Source organism: Cervus elaphus, chromosome 23, assembly GCF_910594005.1.
Source record: "Cervus elaphus chromosome 23, mCerEla1.1, whole genome shotgun sequence".
NCBI lineage: Eukaryota > Metazoa > Chordata > Mammalia > Artiodactyla > Cervidae > Cervus > Cervus elaphus.
This window is the reverse complement of record NC_057837.1, coordinates 69471758-69488997: the sequence shown is the minus strand read 5'-3', so window position 1 is coordinate 69488997 and position 17240 is coordinate 69471758. Positions and strand designations below refer to the sequence as shown.

At 46.3% G+C, this 17240-nt stretch overlaps 1 protein-coding gene across 4 annotated transcripts in view; it reads left to right on the top strand.

Moving 5' to 3' along the window:
- The window catches only part of CHD6 (chromodomain helicase DNA binding protein 6), a 194903-nt gene that overhangs the window by 135332 nt on the left and 42331 nt on the right, over window positions 1–17240 (top strand). For all 4 annotated transcript variants that reach the window (XM_043884657.1, XM_043884655.1, XM_043884656.1 and 1 more), the window contains 6 exons: window positions 9595–9759; window positions 11432–11611; window positions 12774–12884; window positions 14544–14746; window positions 15453–15652; window positions 16291–16450. In XM_043884657.1, the coding sequence (XP_043740592.1) occupies window positions 9595–9759; window positions 11432–11611; window positions 12774–12884; window positions 14544–14746; window positions 15453–15652; window positions 16291–16450 (1019 nt within the window). The remainder of the gene's footprint in view (window positions 1–9594; window positions 9760–11431; window positions 11612–12773; window positions 12885–14543; window positions 14747–15452; window positions 15653–16290; window positions 16451–17240) is intronic.

The window sequence follows — 17240 nt, the reverse complement described above, 5'->3', positions numbered from 1 at the left end:
CTTTGCTAGAAGAAAGGAAGACTTTGTGACTGCTCCGTTATGTGGCCCAGGCGCTCAGTGACCGTCTGTTGAATGCTGGGATGTGCCAGAATGTGCCGGCATGTTTAATGTGCCAAAGACACAGCAGTGAGCAAGACCCGTGGTGTGTGCTCTCTTGGAGCCTTCATCTTAGTGGGGGAAGCAGACAGTAAACAGGGAAGAATAAGTCATATAGTCGCAGACAGCGATACACAGAAACAACACGGGATAAGAGGACGAGAATGGTGGGGTTGGGTGCCCTGATTTAGAGGATAGCCTTGGAAGCCTTCTTCAAGAGGGTGATGTCTTAGGGGAGATCTGAATGGTGGGAGTGGGAATCTTAGGATACAAAATCAGTAGGAAGAATGTTCCAGACAGAGGGGACAAGATGTGTGGCCACTGAGAGTTGGGGGAGCACTGGCGGCGCCTGACACAGGTGGAGGTGCTCACGGTAGGGCGCGAGTCCCCGGTAAAGTGAGTCCAGCTCCTGCAAGGTCTCTCCTGCCCCACTCCTCAGTGCAGTCTCCGTCTCACTCCCTGCTCCTCTTTTCTGCTGCCCCAAAGCTCCCTTTTCCCAGGCCTTTGCTCGCCTCTCCTTCCTTCCTGTCCTCAGCCAGCTCTCGCCTGACCTAGGGACACGTTCAGGAGCACTCCACCCCAGGTCAGGCCCTGGGGAAGCAGAAGCGCACAGGGCTTTGGAACCACACAGTGGAAACACAGCGTGGTGAGCAGAGATACCTGCGCTCTTCCGCAGAGACGTTTCCATTGTCAGAGAGAACATGCCTTTCCCCAAGGAGTAAGTCTGGAGCTGGAAATTGCAGATTCCAAAGTATGCCTGCAGAGAAGATGGCTGAAGGGAGGCAGCTTCCTGGGGCCCTGGTTCATACTGCACTGAGAGCCCCTGAGTCCTCCTCTGATGAGTAGGTGGCCCGTGGACACAGACAACAGAAGTACCAAGAGAAGTGTCAAACCACGGGGTTTGAGATGTAATACTTGTGTGTAGAACATGAACTGGCAGAGTATCCCAGCATGCTCACAGTGCTTGAGTTAGAGGGCACTCTGGGAAATTCTTTTAACCTCTCTGATGATGTAGATTTTAAGGTACAAGTAGTATTTTAAAGTATTTTTTAAAACATGCCTTTAAAATGTCATAGAGCTAGTCATTTGAAGTAGTATAAGGGTCAAGAGAGGAATGAACAGCATGCCTGGTTCTTCATACCAACCTTTGAATTTTCATGTGATTGTAGAGACATGATATAAGGTTCTAGACTTGGACCTAACCACCATGAATTGAGGGCTGGAAGCAGTTGGAAATCTGAGACTCCCTCTGTCTTCCCATCACAGTCATTGGGATCTGTACCCATTTAAAATTTTTCTGACCATGACTACTTTATCTCGTATGTTTCTCGGAGGCTCTTGTATTAAAAAGTAGAGAACCACCTACGAGCTCTCAGATCATGCGGAGAGCACTGGAGCCCTGATTTCCCCTGGATGGAGGTTGTGGAGTGAAGGGGTTGCACCACTACCTGGGACAGGGGCCCTGACTCCAGCAGAGGTTCTGTGTTTATACCTTTGCTAATGTGTTTCGTTTGGACTTCATCTCAGTTGCTGGCTTAGTTCTGAATGTTTCTCTCTACCACGTTTTTGTGTGTGTGAGTTCTGATAAGGAAAATAAGGAGTATATGAGATTGGATTGTGAAATAACGATCTCTTAAATGGGACAGAACTCACCCTGTTATCTTCAGTAAGTCATCTTGGTAGAGCCTCTGTCTCCTCGTACCATTCAGCTACTTGTGACTGCGCCCCCTGCCCACCCCCAGCCCCCTACCCCCCCGCAGAGGTGTGCTTTTCTCAATTGGCAACGAGTTCAAAGATAGATATCCCAGGACTAGTCAGGTGACTTCATGCTGACTGGAGAGTCCTGGATTCCTCTGTCTCGCTGCTCCACCAGCCTCCATGAGTGTGGTTTACACACTCTTGGTTCCAGGATGGACATTTCAAACCCCGGGTAGGGAAAATAAGGAAGGAAGGCGTGATGCTTTTTTCAGAAGAGCAGAACTTTTCCAGCTAGTCCGGGTTGACTACTGTTACATGTCCTTGTCCAGAACTGTGTGACCTGGCCAACTCTGGGATGCTGGAAATGGTTTCAGCCAAAGACGTGGCTGCCCTTATGTAAGAGTCAGGATGCTAGTAGCAAGGACCAATGGGAATGTTGATTCTAAGAAGGTCATAAATTGGTGATGTCTGCAGCTCTGTTAGACCTTTGCTCAGAACATTTCTGAAACTCCCCCTTGTAATTTTCCCTCAACACCAGATGAGCCAGAAAATAAGAAAATCAATTTCAGTATTTAATGACCTCATATTGTTGTTTACTGTCTCAGTCGTGTCCAACTCTTTGTGACTCTATGGACTGTAGCCCGCCAGGCTCCTTGGTCCATGGAATTCTCCAGGCAAGACACTGGAGAGGGTTGCCATCTCCTCCTCCAAAAGATCTTCCCAACCCAGGGATTGAACCTGCATCTCCTGCTTTGGCAGGAACCACATATTACTACTGCTTTATAGTCTCCATAATCCATAAAAGCACATTACTTACCTTGATCATGTCCTTTATTTACCAGGGCTGGCCATCAGATCCCTCCTAATAATAAAGATTTACTAGCACTAAAGACAGTAAAAGAAGGTGTGGCAATTAATTGTAAAAGCCAAAAACTAAACAACTTAGTTGTCCATCCGTAGGAGACTTATTGACTAAGATAATTTATTCAGCTCTGATAAAAGAATGAGAAGTATCTCTACACACTGCTTTGGAGTCATCACCTGAAGATATTGTTGGCTGAAAAAAAAATAAGGTGGAAAAAGTATGTATAGTATGCCAGCCTTTATCTAAAAAGGCTGGATGTCTGTCTATCTGTCATGCCTCCCCTGCCATGGAAAGGTAAACAAAAACCTTCATTTTAAATGATTATCTATTGGGGGAGGGAGTCAGGGTGAGGGAACAGAGAAATGATAGAAGAAACTAGTTTTTCTGAAAATGCCTTTTTGTATATTCAACTTTGGAACCATGCTAAATATAGATAGCATTGTAAAACAAAATCTCTTAAAAACTTTTTATTCTGAAATCATTTTAAATAAAAAGCACAAGATAGTGCAGCGTTCTAAGATCCTTTGCCCGGCTTCCCTTAATGTTATCATTTTGTATAACCATACACGTCTCCCAGGTGGCTTCAGTGGTAAAGAATCCGCGTGCCAAGCAGGAGATGCAGGTTTGATCCTGGGGTTGGGAGGATCCCCTGGAGAAGGAAATGGCAGCTCACTCCAGCATTCTTACCTGGGAAATCCCATGGACAGAGGAGCCTGACAGTCTACAATCATGGAGTTGCAAAGAATCAGACTCGACTGAGTGACTAAGCACGCAGCACGCATAACCATAGTGTAATTATTAAAACCAGGAAATTAGCATCGGTACAGTACTCTGATCTATAGACCCTATTCAGACTCCATTTTTCTGCAAATGTTCCTTTTTCTGGTCTGGGATCCAGTTCAGGATCTCAGGTTTCCTTTATAAGTTACAACTCCTTAGCCGCCTGTAATCTGTGACAGCTCCTGTCTTTCTTCATCTTTCATGACCTTGACACTTTTGAAGGCTACTGACCAGCTGTTTTGTAGAATTGTTTCTCACTTTGGGTTTGCCTGGTGTTTCTCTCATGATCAGATTTGAGGTTATGCATTTTTGGCGTGAATATCATAGAAGTGATGTGATGTCCTTCTCGGGGGGTATGTAATGTCGATACGTCTTACTACTCATGATTGTTAAGCTTGGTTACTTGGTTGAGGTGGTGTCTGCCAGGTTTCTCCACAGTAAAGTTACTATTTTTACCTTAAAACAAAGTCAGTTTCTTGGGAGGAGATATTTTGAGATGCTATAAATACTCAGTTTTCTTATCATACTTTTGCCTATTAATTTTAGCATCCACCAGTGGTTCTTGCCTTCAGTAATTAATACCATGGTGTGTTTGGCTAATGGTAATTTCTATTTTAGTCATTCCTTCTGCGGTCAGAATTGGACTCTGAACTATAAAGAACAGCTGTTGTTTGTCCCCCACATCGGTATGGATTCCTGAATATTTATTTTGTCTTACAGGTTAGAATCCATTACTCTCATTATTTTGCTGTTTGGATTTGGTCTTTTGGGAGGCCCTTCAGGTTGGCTCCTATCCTTTAGACATGGTCCCGCTTCCCTCGTAGCTCAGTTGGTAAAGAATCTGCCTGCAATGCAGGAGACTCGGGTTCAATCCCTGGGCCTGAAACATCCACTGGAGAAGGAAATGGCAACCCACTCTAGTATTCTTGCCTGGCGAATCCCATGGACAGAGAAGCCTGGTGAACTACAGTCCATGGTGTCACAAGAGTCGGACACGACTGAATGACTAAACCACCACTAGCACGGTCAGTTTGTGGGTACTTCCCTACTTCCTGGCACCATGAGACGTTCAGGTTCAGGTTATGTTTTCCCCGCCACATCCACAGAACTGACTTTCTCAAAGGCTCCCTGGTTCCTGTTTAGTTGAGAACGGCTTATAGAAATCAAGGTCTGGCTTCTAAGTGTGCCCGCTGCTACTGGACGGAGGAGCCTGGCAGGCTACAGTCCATGGGGTCGCACAGAGTCAGACACGACTGAGCGACTTCACTTCACTCACTTCGTACTTTAATCACTGGAGAAGGAAATGGCAACCCACTCCAGTGTTCTTGCCTGGAGAATCCTGTGGACAGAGGAACCTGGTGGGCCATGGTCCATGGGGTCGCAGAGAGTCAGACACAACTGAAGTGACTGAGTACGCCCTGCTACTGGCGTGTTACTGCTTCTAGACTCCCCAGGCAGACAGAGGAAACAGGTGTGCGTACCAACACAAGCACGTGTACCACACACCTGTATTCCTTCTGTATCTGTTCATCTGTCGTGAGATTTCTGATTCCAGTCCCAACACCATAGGATTCCTTGTAGCCTTCTGCAGTCTTCGATATTTGTAATTCCTTTCTCTGGCTGTGAGAAGCCTGGTCTCGTTATCATAATACAATACGTTTACTCATTTGTTCAGTCTTAGTATATGCATAGATCAAGTAGTTTCAGAATCACTAACCCGTATTCTATGAAAGCTTCCCCAGTGACTCAGCAGTAAGAGTCTGCCTGCAATGCAGGAGATGCCCTGGAGATACAGATTCAATGCCTGTATCAGGAAGATCCCCTGGAGAAGGAAATGACAGCCCACTCCAGTATCCTACCCTGGGGAAATCCCATGGACAGAGGAGCCGGGAGGACTACAGTCCATGCATGAGGTCACAGAAGAGACACGACTTAGCGACTAAACAATAGCAGTGTCAGACTAAAGTGTTTTGTTTTTTTTTTTAATTATTTCTTATTGGAGTCTAGGTGCTTCACAATGTTGTGTTAGATTCTACTCTACAGCAGAGTAAATCAGCTGTACATAGACACACATCCCCTCTTTTTGGGATTTCCTTCCCATTGGACCAAAGTGTTTTTTAGGTCATTAGTCTTAAAATATGTTATCAAAATACCATTTTCCAAAGTTACTTGGTTTAATTTTTTTCTTTCCCACCTGGTTAAATTAATGTAGAGACACTATCCTTATTTCTTGATCCTGAGAACTAAACTGTGGTTATATAAGAGACCGTCCTTGCACTTAAGAAATGCACACTAAAGCACCCGGGACAGCTTACTCTCAAATGCTTCAGACAAAGAGTGGCCTGTGTGTGTGCACACGTGTGTTTATGACTTTGTGTGTACTCAGAGGGACAGTAGAGAGGGCAGAAATGATACAGTAAGTGAGGCAAAATGGTGAATCTGGATAAAGGGCATATTGGAGTTGTAAACTGAAATAATATCACAATGAAGGTATTGAAAAATACAAATATTCAAAGTAGTCTCTCTCTTGGGGTTATGCTGTCCATGCCATATACAGCTAGATTCAACTGTTTGATTTTGCTTTTGCTATTTAGGGTTTCATTTCTCCCCACATTAATCCATGAGGTCGCAAAGAGTCAGACACGACTTAATGACTAAACAGCGACAACTCCATATTCAGATTTTATCATTTCTTTCAATATCCTTTCTAGCTATTAGGTTGGCCAAAAAGTTTGTTCTGGGTTTTTTTTGTTTTTGTTTTTGTTTTTCTGCACAACTGCGTGAGGGTTTTGGCCAACTCAGCGTTCCTCCCCCAGGATCCAAACCAGGATCACCCATTACAGTTAGTTCTCTTATCTCTTCAGTCTCCGTTACTGGATCAATTGCTTGATATTTCTCATTCTCCCACCACATTTATGTCTTTGACGAGTGCAGGCTGTATGTTTTTTTAGATGGTCCCTTGTTCTGTGTTTGCATTTCCTCAGGACTGGGCTCGGGTTCAGTGACACCTCTCAGTGATAGGTCTTTCTCAGGGTATCACGGCTACAGATACACGACATTCGTTTGTTGATAATAAGCACTTTGAGCTCAGTTAGTGGCGTCTGCTGGATTTCTCCACTATGAAGTTGCTCATTTCCCTCTAAAATTCATAAGGAATTTTGGAGAAATGCTTTGAGAGTATATAAATATACTGTTCCTCATCAAAGTTTCACCCAATGGCTTTAGTTTCCATTGATCCTTTTTGCCTGGATCAGTCATCACTGAGATGGTTGCAAAGTGGTGATTTTCTAACAGTCATTCTACATTTGTTAGTGATTCTACTCCATGGAAGAGTCTTCCCCTTTCTCCCATTAGCTTATTTATGTCAGTGTGTACTCATGGGTTCTTTTTTTGTTCAGTGGGTTATAGTCCATCATTGTACTTATTTTGATGTTGAGTTAGTCCTAGACCCAGCCAGTGGAAGCCTCTTCAAGTTTCAGGTATTATTTTGATATGTCTCCATCATCCTTTGAGTTCTTCCTCACATTCTGGCATAGTGATCTGTTTCAGACTAACTCCCTGGCCCTAGAATTAATCACTTCTCTGACAGGCCTTGTTCTTATTATGGAGAATGGAATTTAGAAACCAAGATCTGAGAGTTAGTTATGTTCTTTGCTACTAGGATGCCACTGTGTCTAGGCCCTCTCAGCGGACAGAGCCAGAATACACACACACAAAGGTAATCCAGATATGCATATATACATACTGTGCCTTCATAACCTATGTTTGTGTATATACATGCATATGTCTACCTAAACATATAAACCTAAATACACATTCATGTCTGTTTCTGTATCTTTATAGGTGTGGTTGTGTACACACACGTGCACACCTAACCATGACAATACTGATAACCTCCAAATCCAGTCTGATACCACAGAGAGTTTTTCTAGTTTTTCTTCTTTCCATATTTGTAATTTCCTTTTTTAACAGTGAAAAGCCTGATTCCTCTTACCCTCAGTATATTCACTAAGTCACTCAACCCTAAATTACACAAAAAATATTCTAGAATTGCCGATCCTGACACTGTTAAAAAAAAAAAAAAAAACCCTATCTGCAAGTGTGTGTATTAAACACTGCAGTTTGACTATACATACTTAATGAGATATAGCTTAGGGTGGCAGGGCAATAAGTCACGTAGTTTTCAATAGCTATGTTTTTTGGGGATGGGATCATAATGATGCTGTTTTTCTGGTATTTTATATATTGTGGGATGAATCAAATGGGTAATAATATTGGCATGGTTGAGAACTGAACTTTTCAACGTGGTTAAAAAGAGGTACAGATGTGTGGTTAAGGAAGTTAAAATCCCATAGTCCCAAATTGGAATTATAAGTTATCAGTATGATTTCATGATGTGTTTGGTTTTATATGTGCACACGATCATACACACTGCACACACACAAACACTTGTACTTTTGCCCACTGAGTAGGCCCAGGACCAATGTCCAAGTTAGTGGCAGTGAGCATCCAGACCGTTACTTCTCACTGCCACTAACCAGCGAAAGAGGCTCTTGGACTCCTTGGAAAGATGGCTGAATCTGGGTTTAGGCAAGAAATATGCAGTGAGAGTGTGGAATATGTTATCATACCAGAGAGCAAGGGAGCTGTCAGAGACTGCTCGTCTTTGACGTAACATATGAACATAAGTGAAGACATATCCATATCTTTCTTTACACACAGCATACCCCAACTGTGACTTTATGCTGATACCGCCAAATATAATACCAGAATTTTTTCTAGTCTTCCTCAGAAAGCCAGGAGCCAACGAAGAGGTTCCCACAGGCCATATTTGAACAGCATTAAGAATAGTAACAGCAGTAAGTGCAGTAAAAAACCAAATAGCACATGTATTATTTAAAGGCATACTTTCATTGTATTACTTAAAAAACTAATTACAAAGATCTTCGTTAGTCACTTCTGGAGGGTGTTCATTTGGAAACTGATTAAATATAAAGAGAAAGAGCCAGACATTTAGCTTGTCTGTCCTTTCTGAACTGTACATTAGGGTCACCAAAAAATCAGAGAGGGGAATTGTAACCCCTAATGATAACATGAGTCTAGGCAGTGATCATCAGCTTCGAAAGAAAGACAACCAGACATCATATACCTTTTGATGGAAATTTATACACCACCTGTGAAATACACTTGCCAAGAGTAACATCTTAAACCTCATTAAGTCTCAAGGTATAACTCCAGTTTGGAGGAAGTAAAGGGAACAGAGGAATCTATTCAATAATGCAATCAAAGTACAGGTGGCAGAATACAGATTGTGAGGAACTACAGGGGAGATGTTTGGTCTCTTCAGCAAAGAAGTTGCATTTTAAAAAAGGAGAGAGAAAAAAATAAATAAATAAATAAAAATAAAAAAGGAGAGAATACAGACAGGGAGTATCTGTAGATTAAAAAAGACTTGAAATATGAAATATATCAACCAATTACAATACATGGGCTTCATTTGAATCTTGATCCAAACAAGTGAACTTAAAAATATATACATGAGATAAGCAGGGAAATAGGAACACTGGCTAGATAGTACTCAGTACTGATTTTCTGAAGTATAGCCATGGTAATATATCTTACAAGAGTCCTTATATTTAGAAATATGTATTGGAATATGTGAAGATGAAATGATATCCATAATAATCTTAGACGATCAAGGCATAGCAGAGATGTGAAATAAGAATGACCACAAGAGGTCCTTATACTTTTCTCTGCTTTTGTCTATGTGTGAAAATTTCTGTGGTAAAATGAAAAAATCTTAACAAGCGGGGCTGCTGGCTCTGAATGGGACATTTCCCCAGAGAGCAGGGCAGCCTCCTGGGACCGAAGGCCTGCACGCAGACTGCAGGCTGGGGAGGGAGGAAGCCAGGTCCCTCTCGGCACTGTGTCCCAGCACTCGGGGGTCACCCCATAAATAATGGGAGGTGAAAGGAGCGCTCTGGAAGGGATGGCTGGCACCAGGGGAGTTCTGCTTCAGAATCAGTCCCATGACCCCCACCCACCTCTGAGAGCCAGCCACTCACACCCTGTGGAACGTAAGCATCATTTCCCCATCCCTCGGGCCCTCACCATCCGTCTAGTGACTGACGCGTGTGTCCCTCCTTCCTCCCCAGGCTCAGGCCCGGTGTCACCGGATAGGCCAGAGTAAAGCCGTGAAGGTGTATCGCCTCATCACGCGGAACTCCTACGAGCGGGAAATGTTCGACAAGGCCAGCCTGAAGCTGGGCCTGGACAAGGCCGTCCTTCAGGACATCAACCGGAAGGGCAGCACGAATGGCGTGAGTATGCCGGGACTGCTCTCAGGCCTAGAGAGGGGGTTGTCACGCAGCCCAGACCCCGCACCCCCACCTGCCAGAAGCCTTCGCTCCTACAGCTGTTTTGAGGTTCTCTTTCACTAAATTGAGTCAGGCCACACATCTTTGGGGGCTTTTCGGGTGGCATGGTAGTAAAGAATCCACCTGCCAATGCAGAACATGCAAGAAACACGGGTTCAATCCCTGGGTTGGGAAGATTGCCTAGAGAAGGAAATGGCAGCCCACTCCAGTATTCTTGCCTGGAGAGTTCCATGGACAGAAGAGCCTGGTGGGTTACCTGACGGGGTCACAGAGAGCTGGACACGACTGAGCACAAGCACACACGCACAGACATCTCTGATGGTTAGTCCCCTGGAAGAGAGGGTTACTGAGGGTGAGTCTGCATCTTACAGATGGGTAAGGGAATCCATCGGAGCAGTTAGGTGGAAGGATTGCCCAACATTAGGTAACATTTCAGTAAATAAACTTTTATTTTTTTTAATTTATATTTGTATTTTTAATTGGAAGATGATTGCTTTACAATGCTGTGTTGGTTTCTGCTGTGTGTGTAACAATGTGAATCAACTATATGTATACATATATGCCCTCCCCATTGAGCATTTAACATTTAACATCCCCATTTAACGTTGCCCTTTGGAAATGAGTCAATCTTAACCCTCTCGGCTCTATAAATTATATACTGTCACCATGCTTTATCTGATACTGCAAACTTGGAGCTCCCTGAAGGTGAGCTGTTCCATACCCAGCACCCCCAAGAGTACTTGGCATATTCAAGACGTTCAGTGCATTGAGGTCAGTGAAGAAATGAATGAATAAATTATCAATCAGCTTGAAACATGGCAGTGAATAGAATCTTTTTTCCTGCCTCTGGAGGGGATAAAAGTTGCTGCTAAGATTCTTGAATTGCAGTAAAGTCCCAGCAAACAAAGCAGAATATCTCTCCTTAATCTCTGGCCCTCCTAAGTAAGCTGTCCTTTCGTCCAGATGTTCTGTATCCTCTTAGCTATGCATACGCTGCTAAGTATAATACTTCATGGTACAGCGCTGGGAGTCATGGAATTCCCTCCTGTGACTGATATAAAGAGAACCAGATTCTTAATTAGAACCAGGAAAGGGTGTTTTGAACTCCCATTTCCTGTTTTCAGCAAGCAATTGAGCAGATCACACTTGGCATGGGATCCTCTCTCTAGTTAAGAAATGACATCATTTCCAATACTATTGTTTTTATTTAATAATGAATAAATCATTATTCTCTAGCTCAGTTTGGTCCATCTGGAGGTTTTTAAAGATACAGACTCAAACTAAAACATAAAATAAAACTTAAACATATTCTCTTTGGTGGTGCCTAGTTTTAACAGTTTGTGACATTTGATAATAACCAACATCCTGAGGAATGTTAGGGCCGTTGGGTCCTGGGCTGGGTTTTATTCCAGGGCTCCCTGTAGAGGATTGTCTGCCCGCCCTCCCCATCATTCTCCTGGGTTTTCATTTTCTAAAACTTGTTGTCCATGTCTTTATTCTTCTGACATGCACAATGAGCGGAGGAACTGGGTGCTGAGTCCTGAAGGTCAGACTTGACACTGTTTTCCTCCTGAGCATTTCCCACTTTGTGAGTAGCCTTTGGTGACCCATCCAGGTACAGCAGCTCTCAAAGATGGAGGTAGAGGACTTGCTCCGGAAAGGTGCCTATGGCGCCTTGATGGATGAAGAGGACGAAGGCTCCAAGTTCTGTGAAGAAGACATAGACCAGATCCTGCAGAGGAGGACGCATACCATCACCATCCAGTCTGAGGGGAAAGGATCCACTTTCGCCAAGGTATAGGGCCTTCTTTGCAGCGTCCACGTGGGGTTGGGGGGGCAGTGACAAGGAAAGTCTTTATTCTTTGACCCTTATCGGACTGGCTCCTACTTTTCTAAATGCAGAGTGTTGCGATTTTCTGGCTATATGCCTTTTCTGTGTGCCACTCTGAAGATGCAGGTTCTTAGAAGGGGTTTGAATGATGGGTCAGAAGCTATAAAAGAACTCACTCCTTCAAATCCTTGGCTGATCTTCAGTGGGCAGGGAGGACACTTGGGTTTGCAATTTGCACTCCTCATTATGAACAGAGATTGCTCCAAAATCTTCAGTTGGTCATCTCAGTTCCCTTGTAGGGTACTCCCAGGTCAATGTCAGAGAGTTGAAATTTCAGTGAACACTCTATTCCTCAAACTCAAGCAAGTATTCTGTTCATTTCATGAGACTTGAGAGTATTTATCCAAGATTTCCAGCTTCTAGCCTAGGTGCCTCTTTCCTCTGCCCTTCAGGTCACTGGGTTTAGAATTCAACTTAACCAAACCACTTACAGATCCCTCTGGGGGTCCCTCGCCCCGGGCTCTCTGAGCTTCTTAACCTGTCTGTAAATCACCAGTCTGGTGACTTAACGGGGGGAGGGCTCTTCCAGGGATGTTTTGCATTTAGGAGGCATAACTCATTTCTGCAGACCTCATACTGCCCAGCCAGGGCCTGTCCCAGCATGGACACTTGGGACCTGGTGAACTGAAAGAGAAACCATGTCCAGGGAAGTTGTAAGAATCAACCCTTTCATGGGCAGCTGGACATATGCTTGCCATTGTCTCCCACGGGCTTGTCCTCCTGCTTCTGAATTTAAGTTACAAAAAATAATCCTGTAGGTTGAAATTGTGATTTCCTCGCCCAATGTTTGAAATAAAATTTAAAAAGAATAGCTTTACAATATTGTAGTGGTTTTTGCCATACATTGACATGAATATTGTAAAGTAATTAGCCTCCAACTAATAAAAATAAATGAAAAAAAAAAAGAATAGCTTTGAGATTTTCACTCAACATTTTGGCAGCTGTGTTAGAGGTTTTGATTTTGAATGCAGATGGAGCATATACTTGTGTCTCTGGTGCATTGGAGATCACAGGGTGTTTATTGATTGTGTTCAAATATGGTTTATTGGTTCTTTCTTCTTTACAGGCTAGCTTTGTGGCTTCAGGGAACAGAACGGATATTTCCTTAGATGACCCAAACTTTTGGCAGAAGTGGGCTAAAATAGCTGAACTGGACACTGAAGCAAAGAGTGAGAAGGTACAGCATTGAGAATATTTTATTTCATTGAACATTTCACAGATATCTCATAGGGCCATAAACTCCTACCAGCTCAAACCATGATTGACTCCTGAGCCTTAGTTCTTTAATGAGATGCTACATGTAATCTACTTAAAACATGCTTGCCACATAGAGCTTGAGAAATGTTAACTGTATTTAAAATGACCTAATGGGTACCTGGGAAATTCTGTTAAAACTGGAATTTCCAGTTTTAGTAAAAATTCACTTAGAATTGGAACTAACCAAACAGATCAAGATCAGCCCTGTGACCCAAGCCAATATCCTGTCCTTGGCATGTTGACTGTTTTCCTCTATTTTAGCACCTCCTATGCAAGGAATTTTACCTCTGACAAACATTAGTGGAAAGAAGCATGAGGTGGAAAAGTGTGTTAGATTCCCCTCCATTCCTTCAGTATCTTGAGTGTTTCTATTTCTGAACACGAGGAAGAGAATGGCCTTGGAATAAAACCAGGGTTTGAATACTGGCTCTGCCATCGACTGGCTGTGTGTCTTTGGGCAAGGTACTTACCTCACTGAGAAAGTGAATAAAAGAGACATGTGAACAAAGGAGGTGGTGGCACCCAGTTTGCAGAGTTGGAGGTAACACTGTGAAGGCAGCTGCTTCCAGCCCATTGTGAGGCTCCCAGAAGTGTTAGCTGCCCTACCCTCCGTTTCTGACCCCATCACCTCCCTTGGAATTTAGCAGGTCACTGTCTGCCTGTCTCCTCGGATGAGTGTTGAACTCTCAGGGGCTCACAGACCCAGCAGACAGTCCCTGCTTTACACCCTGCTGATTGAGTAACCAGCATCCAGCCTTGCCAGTTCTTCTGTAGGATCGCCAGAGGTTACTAGTCTGGCCTCTTCTAACAGGATTCTGCCGTCCCCTTAGTAACCTCTTTCTAGTGTTGTCCAGTGTCACAGTCAGGAAGTGACTCAATGTGCAGGACAGCGGGCAAGAGGGGGAAGAAAAGGCCTTGCCCTGAGACAGTCAGAAGCAGTTGGAGCATCCAGGCGGGAGGGAAGATGCAGGGACGACATTCAGGCCACATAGATGAGTGTGCAGGGGCTTAGCCGAGCTTTGGGAAGAGGCCTAGGAGGAGGGGGTGAGAGGCATGAAATGATGGAGACCAGAGAAGTGGTCATGGTTGTGGCTGAGGGAGCCACCAAATGGGTGCGCTTCTCTCTCCCATGAAAGACAGAATGTTAGTGGCGCCAGTGGAAGGCACAAAATGAGGCAGCACTAATATGTGTTCGTCTTCAGAAAGTTGCCTAGCAGATGGAATTCTCCGACTCCTGTCTCCAGAGCCGCCTCCGCGCGCTGGGCAGAACAGCCGGGTGCCCCAGGCAGCACCTCCAGCGCTGGGGGCCTCGCCCTTGTTAGAAAGACTGCAGAACCAGCAGATGGTGGCAGCCAGCCCTGGAGGGAGGCGGGGGGACAGGCCAGCTTCAGCAAGACCCCGAGCGTCCCCTCTGCTTGCCGTGGACCCGGCAGGTGTGCTGGAAAGGGTCTTTCCTGCTGGCGGACGAGACAGGGGTGTGGTTCTTCCCCGTGCGTGTCCTGAGGAGCGGCCGCTGGATCCGCCATGATGGCGGAGGGAGACCAGGGCCTCTCTCCCCAGCAGTCCCCTCTGTCTCCAGGAGAGCCTGGTGCTCGACCGCCCGCGCGTTCGGAAGCAGACCAAACACTACAACTCTTTCGAGGAGGACGAGCTCATGGAGTTTTCAGAGCTGGACAGCGACTCTGACGAGAGGCCCACAAGGTCCCGGCGCCTCAATGACAAAACCAGGCGCTACCTCCGGGCCGAGTGCTTCCGGGTGGAAAAGAACCTGCTCATCTTCGGGTGAGTGTTGGCTTCGCCTCTTCGCCCTCGTCGTTTTCCCCTCTTCTGTTCTGTCGAGATGTGTCCAGCGGGTCTCTCCCCTCCCCTCTGGGGTCTGGGCGGAGGGGGGGGGTCTGGGCGGAGGGAGGGTCTGTTAGAGGAAGAGAGAACTAAGCTTTCTGCCCGAGGGCCCCTCAGTCAGTACACTCTGCCGCCATTTTACGGACGTGCCGTGATTCTCTCGTGTGTTTGTCACAGCAGATCTCTGGGACTCATTTGCTGCCTGGTACTGATTTCCGGCCTTTCCCCCCAAGGACGTACAGGAATCAGTGCAGCAGATGTTAGCGTTACCGCATGATGCGTGCCGGGCTCTGGCGCTGGTAGAAGCCGAGGGTTTAGCTGCTGGGAGCCCCTCATCGCTTTCCAGCACTGCAGCTGGACTCTGTCTTAATTCCAAATGTATTCCTCACTCCAGATACGGTCACCCCTCCCGCCTTAACATTCTAGGGGCCGTATGAAGCTGTGTCCAGTGTCCGGGTCCCCTCAGTGGCATTTGGTGGGCTGCAGTGTGCAGGCCTCCGAGGCTTTTCAGGAGACAAAGCCCTCAGGGAAGTTAATAGACCCCACTAGGAGTCGAGACGCGCTCTTGGCTCCAGTGTGTCCCGCCGTGTCGAGGGCACGGCTGGCTCTTCCTCCCTCTAATGTCCTTCTGGGGGTCCACTCTCAGCTGGGGCCGGTGGAAGGACATCCTGACGCACGGGCGGTTCAAGTGGCATCTGAACGAGAAGGACATGGAGATGATCTGCCGGGCCCTGCTGGTATACTGCGTCAAGCACTACAAAGGGGACGAGAAGATCAAGAGCTTTATCTGGGAGCTGATCACGCCCACCAAAGACGGGCAGGCCCAGACGCTCCAGAACCACTCAGGTGAGGGGCAGCGGGGTGTCCTTCCCTCCCTCTTCCGCGCTGGTCAACGTCGCTGTGCTTCGAGGACTTCTCTCTCTTCTCAGGTGTATTTCAGAATGCCACCGGTGGGAAAAGATGCTGGTTTTTGTCCATTTCCATTCTCCTTCCCACTCATCCATGTTACCTGGGATGTTTTAAGTGTGGCTGGATCCTCTTGAAGTTGCCCGCTCCTGCCCACTGCCCTAGGGGTCATAGCATCTCCTCCTGTGACCTGAGGACTCACAAAGCATGCTCTGCCCCAGTTCCACCTCTGTCTGTTTCTTGGGACTGCTCCTTCCCTGTGCTGAGCCGCAGCTCGCTCACCTTCTCATCTTCAGGTTCAGTGTTCCTCTTCCCCAGCTGGGTGGTGGGGTCCCCAAGGACACAGGTTCAGCTGCACCTTTCTTGATCCTACAGGGCACTTGGTAGATTCTTCCTAACTGACTGAATGGACCAAGTAGGGGATTGGGTGCTCCCTCGGCATCCCTGACTGAGGAGCGGGGTCCTTTGTCCAGGGCCACCACTCGCAGCCCAGCTGCCCCCCTGCCGCCCTAGCCCAGCTTTGTTTCGGCAACCACATTGAAGGCACCCTGGCTCACCTCCCTGCCTTTCTGACTCAGGCTTGTCCGCTCCGGTCCCCAGAGGGAGGAAGGGGAAGAAGACGAAGAACCAGCTGCTGCTCCCGGAGTTAAAGAATGCAGACTGGCTGGCCACCTGCAACCCCGAGGTGGTCTTACATGACGACGGCTACAAGAAGCACCTCAAACAGCACTGCAACAAGTGAGTGCCCCTCACCCCTGGTGGGAGGCCAGCGGGTGCCCCTGGCCCACCATGCAGGGTCAGAAAGGCAGGCGGCTCTATGCTGGAAGCTGGGTCAGGGTTCATTCACGCTGAAGCCTCTCTTTTTACTTTTTTTTTTTTTGGAAACAAATATTTATCTATTTAGCTGCACCAGGATCTTTGATCTTCATTGTGGACATGTGGGATATTTAGTTGCTTAGCTGTGGCATGTGGGATCTAGTTTCCCAACCAGGGATCAAAGTCAGGCCACAGGAGTCTTAGCCACTGAACCACCAGGAAAGTCCCCTCTCTACCTCCTTTAACCATCTCTCTTCTCCGGAACCTGGCCTCTCTTACCAATGGAGTTCCTACAGAATCTTCTGACCTGACTCTCAAGATCCTCTGAGGACACTGGTGATTTCACTGCTTTCCCCTCCCTCCGTCCCCAAGGGCACGTTAGCAAGAATGGAGACTGGCCTTGATGGCCACCACGCTCAGCTCACCATGCCGAGTTCTTCCTCTTCCCATTTGCTTTGACATCCGTGGCCTCCTGGTGTTTGATGGACACGCATCTGAGATAGCATTCTTTATATCCCAGGGCTAACAGCTGGGGTGGGGCAGGCAGAGATAAAGAAAACAAGTGATAGAAAATGAACCTGTCCTTGTGAAGTTTAGTTGAGAGTGACAGCACCAGCCACAAACAGTGACAGGTTTGCACATGGATACACAGAAAGGAGGCTGGCGGGGACAAGGACTCCTTGATGGATGGGAGACCATGGAGCCTAACCTA